We start from the raw sequence: 20,142 nt of genomic DNA on the forward strand, positions 1-20,142 counted from the left end.
CCTGTTTGGAAAATGTGAGAAGTAGAAAGTACAGGTATTTGTGTTCAACATGTAAGAAGTAGAAAGTACAGGTATTTGTGTTCAACATGTAAGAAGTAGAAAGTACAGGTATTTGTGTTCAACATGTAAGAAGTAGAAAGTACAGGTATTTGTGTTCAACATGTAAGAAGTAGAAAGTACAGGTATTTGTGGTAAAAAGGTAAGAAATAAAAGTATAAAGTCGTCAGAAAAATAAGTACAAATACTTCGTTACTGTACTTAAGTACTTGGTATCAGTACTTTACTCCACTACTTCCCACCTCTGGTGTGTGCTCATTGCTTTGTCTCTCTGCTGCAGGCCTCGTAGTGGAGGACGATCCTTCGCCGTGTGCGTTCGCCGGCAGCGGACGCTTCTGTGACGGTAACGGTACGGAGTGCAGAGGGAGGTGGGAGGGGCCTAACGGAGGAATCACCAACTTCGACAACATCTTCTTCGCCATGCTGACGGTGTTCCAGTGCATCACTATGGAGGGATGGACAGACGTTCTCTACTGGGTACACACACATGCTCCTGGGCAACATCTAAACATTCTGACTTTTTCCTCAAAATTCTGACTTTTTCTCAAAATCTCAAAAAAAAATTGAATACTTAACATTTTTAATAATCACTCACTGGTCCCCGGATTGAGCTTCAATCTCAGGATCCATGTATTTGTGATCCTCTCCAGAATGGAAGTAGTCATCACAAACAGAGCATCAACTAGTTCCTGAACAGTGTCCTTCACATGCTGATATCCAAGAGAGGGAGTTACACAGTCACAAGATGGAGGAATAGAAAGCAGTATTCAATGTTTACTTCAGATTAGCTCCACGTCAGAAATGATCATGCTTGTCATATGTCTATCTCCATAGAGGCTGAATCATCATGTTAATCACATAGCTATCATATGCCTAAAACAGTCCTGATGCTCTTCTAGGTAATCATACATCCTGTCATGTACACAGCTACAGTTGGGATACCTTTGTTATCATGTTACTCTGATATTGGAAGAGTACATTCAGTATTTTCCAAACAGTTGTTAAAATGACTGACCTTTCTGTTCAGATGAACGATGCCATCGGGATGGAAATCCCCTGGATCTACTTTGTCTCTCTGGTCATCTTCGGATCTTTCTTCATCATCAACCTCGTTTTGGGTGTGTTGAGCGGGTGAGTCGCTGCAGCTTTTAACCCAACTGTGTTTTTATTGTTTTATTTACTGTGGGTTGTGAGAAATAAAATGAATCCCTTACATTCAGGGTTTACTCAGATCCCTAAAAAGTCTTAAAAGAAATTACATTAATTCATCTAGAAATAAGGATTTAAATGATGTTAAAAGTCTGAAATGTTTGGATTTCTTTAATCTAGAAATGAAGCTTTAAGTCGTATTAAAAAGCCTTTACATTATTTAAAGTGGACCTATTATGCTATATTGGAAACATATATTGTAGGGCCATACCTATACAAAACATGTCTGTGAAGATTTTTCTTAAAATACCAAACAGATCACCCATTGTAGCCATGCCTCATACTGCTCATACCCCTCTTTTGCAGCCCTGTTGCAAACAGGCTGATTCTGCTTTAGCCACGCCCCTTTGTAGCGTCACGCAGCTTTCCCCTGGTACCGGGTAATCACCTGCTAAACGCTGCGGTGATTAAATGCCATGTTATGCTCCTAACCACTTCAAGCTTTATTTCTGAAACAGTATGGAGCTCAAACCTTTCTCTCTCGCAGGGTTTACCACACATTACGTTACACATATTCTCTCCAGTAGCCTACAGCGTTAGCTCCATGGCTAGCTCTCAGTGTTAGCATGCTTGCTAATGTAAACACACAGCATATTACTCCCAAAACACGCCGCGCATTGTTTCTGATACAGCACATAGCTTGACATGTTCTTTCTTAAGTGTTTACCGCTAGAACAGTGCCATTATATGTATTATATATATAACAACTTTATTCTAAGCCTCCAGCAAACATCCTGCTGAATACACAGACACACAGCTGCGACTGTATACGGAGACGATAGGTTGGGACGTGTCACGTGTGCCGGAGACGATAGGTTGGGACGTGTCACGTGTGCCGGAGACGATAGGTTGGGACGTGTCACGTGTGCCGGAGACGATAGGTTGGGACGTGTCACGTTGGCCGGATGTCGCCAATGACGTTATAGGAGCGATAAATCTGGATCTGCTTGTTAGCACCCCCCTCTTCTTCTTTTTTTTAGATGTGGGTACAGAGGAAATGAGAGAGGGTTTTGTTTTCTGACACTTTGTGAGTTCCCTGACACACCGGGGACACATATTTATGTATAAAAGACATCAAAAAGTGCATTTTGCATGATAGGTCCCCTTTAACTAATGAGGCAACTCACCTCTAGTGAGTGGCCCAGCTATTCGTAAATGTTTCTGTATGCAGCCTTCAGTAAAAAAAGTTTGGACACCCCTGCTTTAGTGTAATAATGGATATTTTGCGACTGTGGGAAAAATAGGGTTTGTGACTGCGATACTGATTTGTGTGCACAGAGAGTTCTCCAAGGAGAGAGAGAAGGCGGTGGCTCGGGGCGACCTGCAGCAAGCTCAGGAGAGCAAACAGATGGAGGAGGACATGATCGGATACATGGACTGGCTGATCGAGGCCGAGGACGTGGACGAGGAGGGGAACAAACGTGAGACAAAACATTTACACATTCAACTATACGTATGAACTATCAATTGCAATAACCTGTCCCTATCATTGTGTCCACTTTAATTGTCTTCTCCATGATGGTATGTTTGTGTTTTTATCATGTTCTGTTTCTTTTACCTCTTAGAATATTTAACAAATTGTACAGTGTCCTTGGGTGATTTTAATTTACATATTCAGTTCGTATTCCTTTAAAAATGTAAAAAAGAACATAAAAAAACGAATAAAAAAGTGTGAGGATATAAATAAACATACTTTATGAAGATACAGTATATATAGGTAAAATAAATTCATATTTAAATCAATATACTTCAATAAAAACGTTTTAAATACATTGAAATAAATAGAAAAAATCCTCAAAATAGTTTTGAAATATTAGAAATTAAATTCCACGGGAAATATTTATTCAGCTGTTCTTTGTGATCCACTTTAAATTAACTATTACATAAAAAATTGTACACAAGATACCATAATTGGGGATTATCGTAGTACAAAATGTCCACGTTGAAACTAATCATCCTCTGTTTGTCTCTATAGGTGCTGCGATCGCGAAGAAGAAGATGATGAAGAAGTTCGGCTGGTACAAGCACAGTGAGGACGGAGGAGGTACGTCAGCTCTCTTTGTTTCTTAGTAGTTTTAGTACATTTCATTTGACAGGATTTCTCAAACAGCCGGTTGTTTCCTCTGTGTTCCTCAGAGTCAGACTCAGACGATGACATCGCGTACCTCGACGACGACAACGGCTTCTGTGCGTCTCTCATGTAAGGAAACTGAGAAAAAACTCATTTCTATTAATTCATGACTGGTGTTAATAAAGTCAATAATGCTTTAACATGTTCTTGTTTCCTCAGGGCGAAGATGATGGCCAATAGCTTCTGGTAAGATCAATTTCTTTATTTCTCACATGCAATCATAAGAGGTACTCTGACATCCTGAAGTTCCTTACATGTATGTCTCATTTAAGGTGAGACTGTATAGGCAATAACATGTACTGGTCAATTTTGATAGGTCTTCTTTCAGACTTGGGGAAAGAAAACGTCCAAAATCCACTTTCAGAAGTTTATTTAACTGAATTTGTCAAACTTTCTCTGAAGCGTTCCCTTAAATTCAACAAAAGTAGACGTTACATTATGCCTCATGTGAATATTTAAACTTCTAAAACAAACATTAACTTTATTGTAAAAAATCGACCTCATGGTATTTTTTGTTAATCCTTCCGTCTCGCCCCCTAAATCAAGAGTTCAAATAAAATAGGCATAGTAAATTGCATGTTCATGATTCAATATCGCACTATATGTTTGTGAAATTAATGAAAACAGCTTATTCCCAATCACTCCTACCCAGTCAAAAAGGTCAGCTATTATGCAAAATCCACTTTTTCATGTCTTTTATACATCAACATGTGTCCCCTCTGTGTAAAGAGACCCCCCCCCCCCCACCTTATCACCTGAATCTCCTCCTAGAGCACCATTGTGTTCTTTTTAACCAAATATCTCTCAGAGGGGCGTGGGGAGGGGCTCCTTATTTTCATCTAAAGTAACAGACAGAGAATCAGCACTTTGGAAACAGGGCTGAAACAGAGGGGATTATGGGATGCTGCAATGATCTGTTTGGCGTTGCAGCCAATCAGAGACAGGCTCTGGATATATCTGAGACCTATAATATATTGATGAAAAACAGTATAATAGGGGACCTTTTAACTCAAATATTTCTCCTCTCTTGTTCCAGTGACCAGTTGTGCCAGCTGAACCACACGATGAGGAAGAACTGCCGAGTCGCGGTGAAGACGAGCAACTTCTACTGGCTGGTGCTGCTGCTCGTCTTCCTCAACACGGTGGCCAGCGCCTCTGAGCACTACGGGCAGCCCAAGTGGCTCACAGAGATGCAGGGTGAGAATCTGTTCTTCATGTTACATTACACTTATATAAATAATAGGTGTAATGTATTTGATTCAAGACAAAAATTATTTAGTCTTTTTAAGATAAAAAGAAAAAGAAAATCTGTCATGCCAGAAGCAATAACCCAGAGAACTCTGATTCAATTTTCTTGCATTTAAAATAAAAAGTCTTCATATTTCTTAGCTTAAATTATTATTATTTTTTTTATTTTACATTTTTTTAAATAATATTATTTATTACTTCAACATTTACATTTTACAAAAAAAAAATGTGTAAATAAAAATGTAAAACGAAGACATTTTAAGTTTATTTAATTTAAAATTGTTTTCTTTTTTACATTCTATCCATTTTAATTGTTTTTATTTATTTTATTTTAAATGTTTGAATTTTTTGTATTTAAATGTAATCTTATCATCACACTCCATACATACAAAACACTGCAACTACTCTGCACTCTTGTGTAATGTATATAGTGTCCTATGTCTCCTATACTTTGTATTTTTTTAGCAACAGTGTGGTATTCTAACTTAATCTGTATATTAACTGACTCTCCCCCCCCCCCCCCCCCCCCCCCTCTTCCTCAGAGCGGGCAAACAAGGTCCTGCTGCTCCTCTTCACTCTGGAGATGCTGTTGAAGATGTACGCCTTCGGCCTGCAGATCTACTTCATCGCGCTCTTCAACCGCTTCGACTGCATCGTGGTGTTTGGGGGGATCCTGGAGACGCTGCTGGTGGAGATGGAGTTCATCCCCCCCATCGGCATCTCCGTGCTGCGCTGCATCCGCCTGCTGCGCGTCTTCAAGATGACCCGGTAACTGGGGCTGAGATTAAAGGGGACCTATCATGCAAAATGCACTTTTTGATGTCTTTTATATATAAATATGTGTCCCCGGTGTGTCAGGGAACTCACGCAGCGTCAGAGAATAAAACCCTCTCTCTTTTCCTCCGTACCCAAATCTCTAAAAACGGGGCTAATCCAGATTTGCGTCAGATATGACGTAATATCAGAAATGTGGACCCACGGCACTATCAGAAACGTTGCTATCAGAAACAATGCCTGACTGTTTTGGACGTAATATGGTCTGTGTTTACATTAGCATCGCTAACACTCAGAGCTAACCTGTACTGGAGAGCATTACATGTCACTTGTCACTTGTTAGACGCTTTTTATCCAAAGCGACTTACATACTCAATACTGTGGGCAATCCCCACAGGAGCAATTTGGGGTTTGTTTGTTTGTTTGTTTGTAGCCTTTATTTAACCAGGTTAAAAAATCCCATTGAGATCAATGATCTCTTTTTCAAGGGAGACCTGCGGTACATTAGTTACACATAAAAACAAACAGAAAACAAAAGGACATCACAACATAATTACAGGGGTATACATTAGCAACCTATTTACATTGACAGGTATCCAATAACATTTCATCCAGCCGTGCTTTAAAACGATGCAAGGGAATCAAAATGCTCAGTTTCAATATGTTTTGCATGGTGTTCCAAGCTAGAGGAGCAGCGCACATACAAGCTTTAGTACCTAAAACAGTCCTAGCACTTGGCACATGTAATAAAAACACATCCTGGGATCTCAGGCAATAGCTACTTGCCACTCTCTGTGAGATCAAAGAGCAGATATAAGTCGGTAGTTTACCCAGCATGGCTTTATATATGAATATGTACCAATGACTGAGCCTCCGACCAGTAAGTGAAGGCAGACCTGCCTTGGCATACAGGGTACAGTGATGAGTAAGTACTTTACAGTTAGTAACAAATCTCAGAGCACTGAGTGCTGGGTGAAGTGTCTTTCACAACGACATGCTGATTGTATTGGGGTTTGAACCTGTGACCCCCTGATCCGAAAACCAACACACAACCCACTGCACCACACGCCTCCAGCATGTGTGTGAAGAAGCAGGAAATAAAAAGGAACTCACCTTGTGGTATAACCGGCAAGAGAGAAAGCCTTTGAGCTCCATACTGTTTCAGAAATAATCCTTGATAATCCATGATATGGCGTTTCATCACGGCAGTATTTAGTTTAGACAGTAGCTGCCGGGTCCCGCATGAGCTCAGACCCTCCTTTTTTTTTATCAATTTTTTTTTTAACGCTTTATACCCCAAATCAGCACTTTTGAAACAGGAAGTGAAATAGAGGGATATGAGGCATGGCTAGAATGGGTGATCTGTTTGGTATTTTGAGCAAAACACTTCATAGACATGTTTTTTGTATATTTGTATATATCTGAGACCTATGCTATTGCCTAAAAATAGCATGATAGGTCACCTTTAAATAAAAGAACAAGATTTAAAACTTTACATGATCTTCAAGATGACCCGGTAACTGGGGCTGAGATTAGGGGCGAAACATCTGGGGGACGGATTCAAAAAACATACTAAGAGAAAGAGTTGCTTGTAGTGATGAAAGACTAGATCCTGGTAGAGATAAAATTATTAACCTCCTAAGGTTAAAAAAAAGCTAATGGCGGAAGGACAAAGAGGCACAATGAATCTCAACTTTATTGAAATGGCAATACAATATCAAAGTTGCAGAAAGCATAATATTTGGTAAATGCAAAATATGTATATGTATGTATAAAATATAATTCAAAATCAAATAATTCAAATAAATAATGAGTTTGTATCCACTTGTTACATTTAACAAGAACAATTTAAATGTAAAATTCAAATAAGAAAAAATAAAATAAAAATAACAATACAATTTATAAATTTACATTAAAAGTAAAAATTAAAAAATTATTAAAATGTCAAATAAAAAATAAAAATGCAAGTACAATTTAAAAAGTAAAAAATAGAGGTAAATCAAAAAAGGTAATACAAATAAAAACGGTCAAAGATCACCATGTGAACACTGAGCAAGTAGGTCTTGTTTAAAGGTAGGGTAGGTAAGTTTGAGAAACCGGCTCGAGATACACTTTTTGTTATATTCCATGGAATGCTCTTAACATCCCGATAGCAATGAATATCTGAAGTGCTTTGACAAAAAATCCATAAAAAAATGTCATCTGTGGAAGCCGTAATACTGTAAAAAGCACGACCAATCATTTTAGCCGGCCCGGCTAAAATAACTGGATGGCCTACCTGCCTGTCAGCCTTCCATCTGTGCACAAACTTATCTCGTGCCCTCATTGGTCATGTGTGCGTTTGTGTGTGTTGGAGGAGGGGCTCTGTAAGGAAGTGGCAGATTTTCTCCGGTTGTGTATTTTCAAATTCTAGCGATCTCGAGCCGGTTTCTCAAACTTACCTACCCCACCTTTAAGTTTATCCTATAAATATATTCAAGAAATTAAATCACATTATTATTTCTATTTAGTTACACCATGTCTTAATAGCGATAGATTTCCACTCAGCTGCATGAAAAAGGAACTGATATAGATCTGTGTGTTGTTTCCAGGCACTGGGCGGCTCTGTCTGACCTGGTGAACTCTCTGCTGAACTCCATGAAAGCCATCTTGTCTCTGCTGCTGCTGCTCTTCCTCTTCCTCATCATCTTCGCTCTGCTCGGCATGCAGCTGTTCGGAGGAAAGTTCAACTTCGACGAGACGCAGATGAAGAGGAGCACCTTCGACTCGTTCCCTCAGGCTCTGCTCACCTGCTTCCAGGTCATTAACACCTCCTTAACACTAGAACCGCCAACGGGTACATTTTACCCGCAGCTGTTTCTTGATTGTATGTAACTTTTTTTCAACAAAATATTCAAGTCTCCCAGTCCGTGACTTTTCCTGAAAGTCTGTTATGTAGCACCCTCTGTTGTTAAAAATGGTCAATATGAAGTCAGATTGAAAAAAGATTTTTGCGCTATTGATCTTGCGCGTAAACATAAACATGACTTGTTGCTATAGCAACGCCTGTTGTTTACTGCGCTTCCTTATAGATTGAGATAGAGAGATAGAGAGATAGATAGATAGATAGATAGATAGATAGATAGATAGATAGATAGATAGATAGATAGATAGATAGATAGATAGATAGATAGATAGATAGAGAGAGAGAGGGAGAGAGATAGATAGATAGATAGATAGATAGATAGTTATAGAGAGACACTTTGCACATAACTCACGTTAGCAATATATCATACTTCATGCTATCTGCACAAACTAGATATAATATGAAAGCTGAGAGTCCACATATTCTATTGGTATACGTTTCATCACTGTGTGATCAAAACTCACTGTTAACTCTGTGTTCTAGTATGATAAATAAAAGAACATTGTACCTTGAAAATCAATGCATTCTAATCGCGGGTACATTTTACCCGTTGGCGGTTCTGGTGTTAATATCTCCGTTTATGAGCCTTATTTACCACCACTCTTAAGAATTATTAAAACCTACATCACGTTCTATGATTGCTGACATTTTTGTGCAAAATGATTGGCTACTGTGTTTCTTAACTTCTACAGTCGTATCATATTTTAGGATTTATTTATAATTAATTGTACTTTTGCACTTTTCTATCTTCCGAACAAATTTAACTAAAAAATGTTTTGAACATATTGGTAAATGAGGCCCTATTGTATTGCCCTCTCACAGTCATTTGTTGTGGTATATATTAAATGTCTGTCCCTCTGTCTTTAGATCCTGACCGGAGAGGACTGGAACGCTGTGATGTACGACGGCATCATGGCGTACGGAGGACCCATCTTCCCCAACATGGTGGTCTGCATTTACTTCGTCATCCTCTTCGTCTGCGGTAACTGTATCCTTTAAAGAGCTGTCTGATGTTTCCCAAAGATTAGCACTCATTGAGGAGTAAAGAAACCAGAATATATTAACATTTAAACATATAATATGTCAAATCTTCACATTGCAATATCTAAAAATGACTAGCCCTTTGTGAAATATTGAATAGATTGTGTAGTTCTAGAACAACGTGTAGTTTTAATTAAAGTGGACCTATCATGCTATATTTGAATAATATAGTGTAGGACCTGTTGGAGCAGAACACCTCTGCTACGCGCCGTTCGTTGGATGAGGCTGGATCTCTATTAAATTAAGAAAGGAATTGAAAACACCGGAATCAAAGTTATAACAAATTATCTGAGTTTACTTCTAGTAGGAAACCAAACACATATACAAGTTATACAGAGTACTCGAGTACTCCGGACTTCAGGTTTGTGATGCGATGCGGATAAATGTGTCGGGATCAAACCAACTCATCAAACGAGATGAAAGTGACTTCAGGTTTGTGATGCGATGCGGACACAGATATCGGGATCAAACCAACTCACCAAACCAAAAAGCATTTTTACACTCAAAAACATCAGTATTCATATCTATTTTTTGGGGCGGAGATCAGTCGACTCTTCCTTCCCATTTTCCTCCCAAGCGAATCAGAGAGTCCGTGAGGAGGAGCTGTGTAAGCTGATCACCTCCCCCAAGTGTCCTGACTGGCTGGATTCCCTTCTGGCCGGGTTCAATAGTTCTTCACCAGAATTTGAAATTCCAAAGTCCGCTAAGGTCAAAAGTCAACGTTTATCTCCACCCTATCTACTCTACATTCCCTTCCCATGGGGTTTTTTCACATAAACTATCCTCCTTCAGACATTTAAACTTTTCTTCACCTATTTAACGATGTCTTTAACGACTTAAAAACAACATCTGGCTTTTAGGGGTGAAAAAGGCCAAGTGAAACAGAATCTCTGGATCAGTGAGTTTGAAAGTAAGAATATCCTTTCTATATATAATTACCCAAAACCGTTGTGATTACATAAAACAGTTCAAACAATACATGTTCACTAAAATACAATTCAAAATAATACATGTTTACTTCAATACAGTGTAGAATCATATATTTTTACTTCAATCCCTCTTTTGATCTCACCTCACGAGATCAACATATAGCATTTGAAACATTACCACTGTCATTCTTTTTTCTTACTGTGTCTGTCCCAACATTTATATAAACCCATCAGAAGCTGGGATATAGAGCACTTTAAACCTTTAGGAACAGTCCACAACAACAACTTCTTATGACAGTGGAGGGAGAATAAAATATGTCTAAAAAGCAAAGTCCTTGTCCGCTGAGTCATCTTTACTCTTCCCTCAATGGTGGAACTGATGAGTCTAACACACAATGAGTAGATACAAGGCACACAACAACAACCACATGTCACTAAAATGGCAATAAAAGTAGCCACAGAAATTAGAAAAGACATTATCATACTTTTCCCTCTTTTGGTAACACATAGTTCTGTAGAATAAAAAATACAAATCCCTTTTTATGGGATATAAAAATAAAGTTGAAAGTTCCTCCAAAAAATGGATTGTTCAGACAAAGTTCCACACCGGCTATATCAACCTGTTTCAGCGGGAAATGGAGTTCCCTGTGCCGTCTTGGTTTGCCATGTCTTCGTCCCCCCAGCCCGCTGACGGCGGCTTCTGGGGTGCCTGCTAGAGAGATGTGGCCTGATTGTCCTCCCCCGGCCCGCTGATGGCGGCCTCCGGGTCGATGCTGGAGAGATGTCCCGATCCTCCTCCTCCGGCCCGCTGATGGCGGCTTCCGGGTCGACTGTTGGAGAGATGTCCTCCCGATCCTCCTCCTCTGGTCCGCTGATGGCGCCTCCTGGGTCGACTGCCTTGACGAGAGCCAGATCTGTTCTGATGTCGTCTAGGGTCCTCGCGACGAGGGCCAACTCTGTCCTGATGTCGTCTAGGGTCCTCGCAGGTGTTTTTCCCGACCGCACACTGGCTCCAGTGGTACCAGTTGTCTCCCTTTCCATCTAGGCGGACGGCATGGGAGGTCCCCTCCAACCAGACGTAATCTGCTGTGTTGGCCTTGTGTTTCTCGGGTCCCCCTTTTGGCGTCAGCAGCCTGTGTGGAGAAGTCTCATACCAAGCCCTTAAGTTGCTGGAAATATGGTTTTGAAATCATCTCTTCTACTTCTTTAGTGTTTATTGGCGGCACCAACTAGACTGGAGTGTGGACAAGAGACTATGCAGAAAATAATAAACAAAAAATTAAAATAAAAAATTAAAAAATTAAAAATAAAAAATAAAAATAAAAAATAGAACAAAAATAAAAATAAAACAAAAAAGGAACAAACTAACAAAACAAAAAATAACCAAAGCTAGATTATTTTAAATGTATCAATTTCTCTTAAAAGCCACAAACAAAACAAAACAAAAAATACCAAAACTAGTATTTTAAATTGATAAATTTCTCCTAAAAACGTAATAATCTCACATACATATTGTCTGATGTATATCCTATCCTTTTCCCCCTTTTTCTGAAATAGAACACCGTTAACGGCGTTCTATTTCAGAAATATCGAGCCTTATACATCAGTTATTTAATATCAGCTATATATTTATTATTACTATTACTTATATATCAGGCATTAAATGTCAGCCTTCTTCCATGATTGACCTCGTCTATATTATCTGACTTATGTTGATACGTGTTCGTTTGTATTTATTTAATATACTGTGCAATTTTTCTCTTAATTCTAAATGTTTAGTATTCAATTTTTCAGAATGTTGTAGTACTCCCTGTTTTCTTAACAACTGGAGCTATGGCTATATTTGAAATCTGACTTGGTTAAGAGATGATTTGTTTATTGGTGAGAGGAACAGTCTTCCCCTTGTGATGGGGTGGGGGTGGGTAGTTTGGGAGAGTTCCTTACAATCTCCAGATCTTCCTCTCTGTGTTGAGGCCATAAAACCTTTTAATGGGCTCTGTGGTCTGTTCAGATTTAGATTGTCTTCCTCTCCAGAGGTCATGCCTGTCTTTGACCCTGTGTGCTGCTGTGAGTCTGCAGCACCTCAGGAGCAGAGAAAGGGGGAGATCTCTTCCCAAAAGTGTAAGCTCCCTCATGAGCAACATAGCACCACATTTAACTCTCCCTGACTTGTTTGTAAAGCGTTCTTTAAGGCCTGAATTGAGTCTTCTGTTGTGTAACGGAAAATCCCATTTCCAAAAAGGGGTCAGTTTAATAGTCCTTATCATATTATCGCTCTGTTTTAGCTCCATATTAGCAGGGTTCACTAACATGGTTGGTTGATCCAGTTTAAGATTTTCAATATCTGCCATTACTATTTCCAACATTCCTTTTCCCTGAATATCAGGTCTAACAATGTGTTTTCTTTTAGGAGTATTAGATGGGATACTCATAAGTGGCATTTGTGAGCTATTATCTCCGTAGGGTGGAGGTAGGGTCTCAGACATTATACCACCTGCTTGTTGCTCTCTGTCTCTATGTCTTCTGCAATTCTTTACCCACAGTTCTTTTTACTGGATTTTTCTCTCAAGTATTACACAGATTTGACTTAAAAAAAATCACACAGAGCTTTTCATACCTTATCATATTTCAGTCAGGCAAATTTTTATTGTGCGATGTTTATTTCAACAGATAGCGTGACTTCCAGAAGCAAGCTTCTACAATCCCCTCACGGCGATTGCGGCTTCAGGCCAGGAGTTAAAACTCAGTCAACAAAATCTCTTTATCGTCACGTTTAATGAGCCTGATTATCCCCACAACAGTTTTGTGATGAGATTCGGTCGTTCCAAATAATTAGTTGGAGGTCGCGTCTCTCTCCTCCTCTATCACCCACCATATAACAATTACAGAAATGTTATACATTTAAAGCACCACGAAAGGTAACCGCATTAATCAATCTTATCATGATCTGCGGGGAATTGAACCCTTCTGTTTTTTACACCTTCGTAGTCTTTAATTAAAGCACTGTAAAGCAACCGTATTAATCAATGTTATTTTGACTTACGGGGAATTTAACCTATACTTCTTTTACAGCCTTACAGTCTTCGTATTTAGTGAGTGAAGGGCCGGGACTTATCTACCCGCCTCTCTCAAACACTATTTTTGCTCTAGGTCCAGGACTGAATACCCTTCTCTAAGCACTTCCCCAATATCCCCAACTTGTAATATGTATTGTATTTCCCACCGTGACTAAGAACACTGAGAACGCTGCTGACAACTCTAAACATTTTAGTATAATCAATCACAGATTTTTGATAGTCAAAACAGGTGTCTGCTCACCTTTTGTATATGGCGCCTTGGTGTAGTTGTCAACAGTATCTCTGTGTCCTCCCCCTGGACTGGATTCTGTCCCCTGGCTATCGGTGTCCCTTTCTAGAGATCAGCTCCCATCACGTCGGGAAAGTCACCACTTGTTGGAGCAGAACACCTCTGCTACGCGCCGTTCGTTGGATGAGGCTGGATCTCTATTAAATTAAGAAAGGAATTGAAAACACCGGAATCAAAGTTATAACAAATGATCTGAGTTTACTTCTAGTAGGAAACCAAACACATATACAAGTTATACAGAGTACTCGAGTACTCCGGACTTCAGGTTTGTGATGCGATGCGGATAAATGTGTCGGGATCAAACCAACTCATCAAACGAGATGAAAGTGACTTCAGGTTTGTGATGCGATGCGGACACAGATATCGGGATCAAACCAACTCACCAAACCAAAAAGCATTTTTACACTCAAAAACATCAGTATTCATATCTATTTTTTGGGGCGGAGATCAGTCGACTCTTCCTTCCCATTTTCCTCCCAAGCGAATCAGAGAGTCCGTGAGGAGGAGCTGTGTAAGCTGATCACCTCCCCCAAGTGTCCTGACTGGCTGGATTCCCTTCTGGCCGGGTTCAATAGTTCTTCACCAGAATTTGAAATTCCAAAGTCCCCTAAGGTCAAAAGTCAACGTTTATCTCCACCCTATCTACTCTACATTCCCTTCCCATGGGGTTTTTTCACATAAACTATCCTCCTTCAGACATTTAAACTTTTCTTCACCTATTTAACGATGTCTTTAACAACTTAAAAACAACATCTGGCTTTTAGGGGTGAAAAAGGCCAAGTGAAACAGAATCTCTGGATCAGTGAGTTTGAAAGTAAGAATATCCTTTCTATATATAATTACCCAAAACCGTTGTGATTACATAAAACAGTTCAAACAATACATGTTCACTAAAATACAATTCAAAATAATACATGTTTACTTCAATACAGTGTAGAATCATATCTTTTTACTTCAGACCATACCTATATAAGGCATATTTATACTTTTTTTGTTTCAAAATACCAAACAGATCATGCAATTTATAGCTCTGTTTTTGCAAGGGCTGTTTCAGTGAGAACAGCACCATCTACAGGCCTGGCATATGTACTACAGCGTCTCCAGCGCTTTCGAACGGCAATGGCCGTGGCTGTCTCCTCCTGATTGGTGGAGTTGGCCCAATAGCCGTAGCGCCACCGTCCTGACGTCAGGACAGTGTTCAAATCTGGATCAGTTTTTATCAGATCCGTTGCAGCCCCTTTTTTAGAGATTTGGGTATGGAGGAAAATAGAGAGGGTTGTGTTTTCTGACACTTGGTGAGTTCCCTGGAACACCGGGGACACATATTCATTTATAAAAGACGTACAAAAGGGCATTTTGCATGATAGGTCCCCTTTAAGGTAATGTGTCCTCTAGTGTCCTGCGATGGCGTTGTATCTCCTTTGAGCTCGCTTCGGCAGCCACAAAACGGACTTTTTATCCAGTTTCGATCCACAATTTTACCAAACTCTTTTTACTTGATGGTGCTTTTTTAACTGGTTGAAGGATTTTAGTGATTGGGACATCTGGATCTAAAGGTATCAGAGAAACAAGCTGTAGGGATAACACAGATGTATAAAGTCAAACTGAAAATGTATTCACTATTTTTACTGCGTTATATCAGAGAGGACAAGACACTCCTGAATCATGAACACTGAGAGAAGCTGAACACTACAACTCCCATGATCCCACGCTGCTGCACAACAAACTCTAGATTGCACCTTTGTTTTCATTCAGAGACCCCCTTGTAGAAGACAATTACAGATGTGCTTTTAAACAAATTGAACTCCTTCACTCTGAGATCAGACATCCTGCTGAACGTCTTCTTGGCTATCGCTGTGGACAACTTGGCAACAGGAGGTGGCGGGAAAGCAGTAGTGGAGTACGTTTTAACACAGAGATGATAATAACTATGGTCTTACACACATTTCCTACTGACTCCTACTTGATGCGATGTCAGTATAATACACACACACACACACACAGCTATAAACACATTATAGACGGAGAGTGAAACTGGGATCAGATGGAAATAATACTATCTTTTTCATATTTTCATTAATGTATGTTCTAATACCAAACACAATCTCACACATTAGGTATCCTATTTACAAGTGATATATGTTTAACAAGATACTTTGTTATAGTTGGGATCTTTTTTAATTTTGTATTCTTTCTTTAGGGAGAAAAAGGACGACGAGGAAGAGTGGGATGATGATGAAGAGAAAGAGGAAGAAGACACAGGGGTAGATTCTCTTTTTGAATTATTTTTCTGCACCAAATTGGACATCTTTTGTAAATAAAGGGTGGTGTATGGAAGTACTGTCTATCCTTTTGTTTTGAGGAATTTGTTTGTAAATTTGCAGATCTGTTTTATTTTGCAATATATATGAACATGAGGATTGTGGATCTGTTCACACAGATAATACTGAGACAGATCTACCTCCATAGTTTTGCTAAACAGCTGATGTTTTGTCTCAGGCTGAAGAGGACGACTGGCAGGAGAACGAGGAGCTGAGGGCGATCGAGGGTCTGGAGGGTGAGTGTGAATCCTGCAGGACAAGCTTACAATATGATGATTAAATATGTTAAAATGTCTCTTATATTTCTCTTGTTTCTCCTCATTTTTTTGCAGGAGTTGCTCCGATAAAGCCTGAGTTCTCGGGGCCAAAAGAGAAGATCGTCCCGATCCCGGACGGAAGCTCCTTCTTCATTATGGGAAAGAAAAACTGGTAATCTAACATCATACATACATCAAATCACATATTATACAATGCAAGTTGTAGTCTACAATGTATATATGTCACACTGTAGGACTGCGGGAAACGATATTTCGATATTTCTGGATGTACAACATGTAGAATTATTGACAATAAAGCTGACTTTGACTTTGAAGTTTTAGAAAAGTATTATATGTTACTCTTTAATTCCACTGTTCTTAAAACAGTTCAAAATAAGAAGCTGCTCCAAAGTCCTCAGAGTTAAAAGATGTCTGTCAATAAACTGTATATCTTATTAATATCATTTTTGAAGTTAAAACTATAATCTACCTAAATCATCAATTATTCATTCATTTACATTTCAGGTTTGTTTAAATAACACCACAGTTGTTTCATAAAGAAATGTTTTTTTTTATTTTTGTTATACTTCCGTAAAGTATTTTTATATATTACCGGTATATTTTTTTCCACTTTCACTTTCAATATTTTAAAAACATTTCTGATAATGAATACCAAATATTTGTTGATTACATAATGCCACTGGTGTTATTTCTTAACTGGTTTTATTATACTAAACGCTAGGTTATAATAGATTTTAATTGAACTATTAATATCTTAAACTGCACTGTAACTTTTATTATCTTTGCTTTTTAATGCCATTTTCTTAATGTCTTTGATTTTTGTAAAGCACTTTGAATTGCCTTGTGTTGAGTCCCCCCGTAGGTAGTTAAAGTCATTATTGGGGTTAAAGTCCCCCCGTAGGTAGTTAAAGTCATTATTGGGGTTAAAGTCCCCTCGTAGGTAGTTAAAGTCATTATTGGGGTTAAAGTCCCCCCGTAGGTAGTTCAAGTCATTATTGGGGTTAAAGTCCCCCCGTAGGTAGTTCAAGTCATTATTGGGGTTAAAGTCCCCCCGTAGGTAGTTCAAGTCATTATTGGGGTTAAAGTCCCCCCGTAGGTAGTTAAAGTCATTATTGGGGTTAAAGTCCCCCCGTAGGTAGTTCAAGTCATTATTGGGGTTAAAGTCCCCCCGTAGGTAGTTAAAGTCATTATTGGGGTTAAAGTCCCCTCGTAGGTAGTTAAAGTCATTATTGGGGTTAAAGTCCCCCCGTAGGTAGTTCAAGTCATTATTGGGGTTAAAGTCCCCCCGTAGGTAGTTCAAGTCATTATTGGGGTTAAAGTCCCCCCGTAGGTAGTTCAAGTCATTATTGGGGTTAAAGTCCCCCCGTAGGTAGTTAAAGTCATTATTGGGGTTAAAGTCCCCCCGTAGGTAGTTCAAGTCATTATTGGGGTTAAAGTCCCCCCGTAGGTAGTTCAAGTCATTATTGGGGTTAAAGTCCCCCCGTAGGTAGTTAAAGTCATTATTGGGGTTAAAGTCCCCCCGTAGGTAGTTAAAGTCATTATTGGGGTTAAAGTCCCCTCGTAGGTGGTTAAAGTCCCCTACGTGTGCCGTTTTGGTTTCAAGAGCCTGGTTCGCGGAGGACACCAAAAAAGTCCTAGAAAAGACAACTTAAACTTAACTAATGTGCATTTAAAAAAAAAAGAGGAATAGTTTTGGCGAAAACTAAAAAGGTACCATGGGGTACAGGAATCCATTTTGGTTTCAAGACCCTGGTTCACGGAGGATACCAAAAAAGTCCTAGAAAGACAAGGTCAACTTAACTATGTGCATTTAAAAATAAAACAGAGGAATAGTTTCGGTGAAAACTAAAAGGTACCATGGGGTCAGATTATAATTTTCCAAAGGGGGGTTAGCTTAGCATGAAACACTTGGAATAACTAAAGAATAAGTTAAACAAGAAAGAGGAAAGAAAGGGAGGTGATAGAAAACTATTTCTGCTAAAAAGTGAGCAATGATTGAGAGTCAGAGCTAAACATTTCAGATGTGTGTATCTCACACTGCACTGTGACTTTAATTCATGTATCTTTGCTTTTAAATGTCATTTTGCCATTTTGCCTTGCCTTGCCTTGCCTTATAAAATCAACAAACCAAAATAATGGAAATGTAAAAAATACAAAAGTGTTCCTAGTGAGGCTCAAGGATGTGAATGGTAATGCATTTTAACACCAATAGATCAAAACTAAAATAACCCAGTTCATTTTTGTAATTTCCCTCCCATTTTTAGTTTACGTGTCGCCTGCCACAACCTCATCCATCATCCGTACTTCACCAACTTAATCCTCGTCTTCATCATCCTCAGCAGCATCTCTCTGGCTGCTGAGGATCCCATCAAGTCTCACTCATTCAGGAACATCGTAAGAGAGACCACGTTCAGATTCATGCAGTTAAAACACATCCATCTGATCGTTACTCACCTTCAAAACAAACCATATCCAGAGCTGATGTCCGTCTCTCTTCCTCAGGTGCTCGGCTACGCTGATTATGTTTTCACTTCAGTCTTCACCGTGGAGATTGTACTCAAGGTAACACTGCAGTGGCTGAAACTAAGAAAATGTGGATGTGCTAAAATGTCGAGTTGTGGAAAAACAATAAGGATATTTAACATGAGCAAAAGTAATAATACCATGATTTAAAACTCTCTCTTACAAGTTAAGTATTGCATTTAAAGTCTTACTTAGGTAAACATATGTATAAAGAAAGTTTAAGTACTCCCTGACCTTGTTCTATTTTAAACTATTATAACAAAATGAATTTGAATCATGAAGAACACTAACACGTATGGATGAAATGTGTGAAGAAAAAAAGAAATATACACATATTTTGATGCAGAAACTTGTAGGATGCATTTAAAAGGTGTAGCTGGTTGCAATAGAGCTCATATTAAGATGTTTATCCTGATTTCAGTTTAATTTAACGATGCATTGTGTTTCATAAACTCAAAGTAACTAGAGCTTTTGGATAATTTCGTGAAGTAAAAAGTACAATACTTCCCTCTGAAATGTAGTGTAACATAAACAACATTTCATCACTTTAGTGTGGACAGTAAAGCCTAAATATCTGTATTTCCCCGCCTCTCTTTCTCCAGATGACGGTGTATGGCATGTTTCTGCACTCCGGCTCTTTCTGCAGGAACGCCTTCAACCTCCTGGACCTGCTGGTGGTCGGAGTGTCGCTCGCCTCCTTCTTCCTACAGTGAGCACACACACACACACACACACACACACACACACACACACACACACACACACACACACACACACACACACACACACACACACACACACACACACACACACACACACACACACACACACACACACACACACACACACACACAGCCAATATTATAATGGTGGTATTGTAGTCAGTTTCATAAAGGGGGGCAAGGGGCAAAAATGCCCCAATATACTGTAAATCTAAAAGTGTCCCTAAAACCCATACAAATAAAGATATATATACATTTTTATACAACTTAAGGCAACTATCCGTGTCCTACATTAAGCCTCATATATGTATATTATAAAACACATAATTTTGTACTATGTGCACATTTTTATTTGTATGTTTACATAAGTATTTTTATTTTATGTTTTTTTACATTTTCTTTAACTTAAGTTTGTGTTAGTATTTTTATTTCATTTTTATTTCATTTAATATTTTATCGGATATTTTACTCTTACTTCCTTTTTTTATAAAAATATCATTATTTTATTTTATCTATTCTTTATATATATGTCTTATTTTAACAAACTACAAATGGAGTCACCGCTTCTTCTTATTAGCCTCTAGGCTTCTTTACATTTAAATCCAGAGTTGGTCAAAGTACTCAGACACTTATAGAGT

General features: G+C 38.8%; 1 protein-coding gene across 1 annotated transcript in view; it reads left to right on the plus strand.

Moving 5' to 3' along the window:
- cacna1fa (calcium channel, voltage-dependent, L type, alpha 1F subunit a) overlaps positions 1 to 20,142 on the plus strand; it is a 57,831-nt gene that overhangs the window by 11,171 nt on the left and 26,518 nt on the right. The window contains exons 7-23 of the mRNA XM_034124143.1: positions 338 to 534; positions 1,085 to 1,188; positions 2,545 to 2,687; positions 3,242 to 3,310; positions 3,403 to 3,466; positions 3,557 to 3,583; positions 4,434 to 4,594; positions 5,188 to 5,413; positions 8,011 to 8,218; positions 9,192 to 9,312; positions 15,485 to 15,560; positions 15,861 to 15,924; positions 16,160 to 16,217; positions 16,314 to 16,410; positions 18,524 to 18,653; positions 18,762 to 18,821; positions 19,385 to 19,491. Coding sequence (XP_033980034.1) covers positions 338 to 534; positions 1,085 to 1,188; positions 2,545 to 2,687; positions 3,242 to 3,310; positions 3,403 to 3,466; positions 3,557 to 3,583; positions 4,434 to 4,594; positions 5,188 to 5,413; positions 8,011 to 8,218; positions 9,192 to 9,312; positions 15,485 to 15,560; positions 15,861 to 15,924; positions 16,160 to 16,217; positions 16,314 to 16,410; positions 18,524 to 18,653; positions 18,762 to 18,821; positions 19,385 to 19,491 — 1,912 coding nt within the window. The remainder of the gene's footprint in view (positions 1 to 337; positions 535 to 1,084; positions 1,189 to 2,544; positions 2,688 to 3,241; positions 3,311 to 3,402; positions 3,467 to 3,556; positions 3,584 to 4,433; positions 4,595 to 5,187; positions 5,414 to 8,010; positions 8,219 to 9,191; positions 9,313 to 15,484; positions 15,561 to 15,860; positions 15,925 to 16,159; positions 16,218 to 16,313; positions 16,411 to 18,523; positions 18,654 to 18,761; positions 18,822 to 19,384; positions 19,492 to 20,142) is intronic.

The sequence above is a fragment of the Trematomus bernacchii genome, unplaced genomic scaffold (assembly GCF_902827165.1).
Source record: "Trematomus bernacchii unplaced genomic scaffold, fTreBer1.1, whole genome shotgun sequence".
Taxonomy (NCBI): Eukaryota; Metazoa; Chordata; class Actinopteri; order Perciformes; family Nototheniidae; genus Trematomus; species Trematomus bernacchii.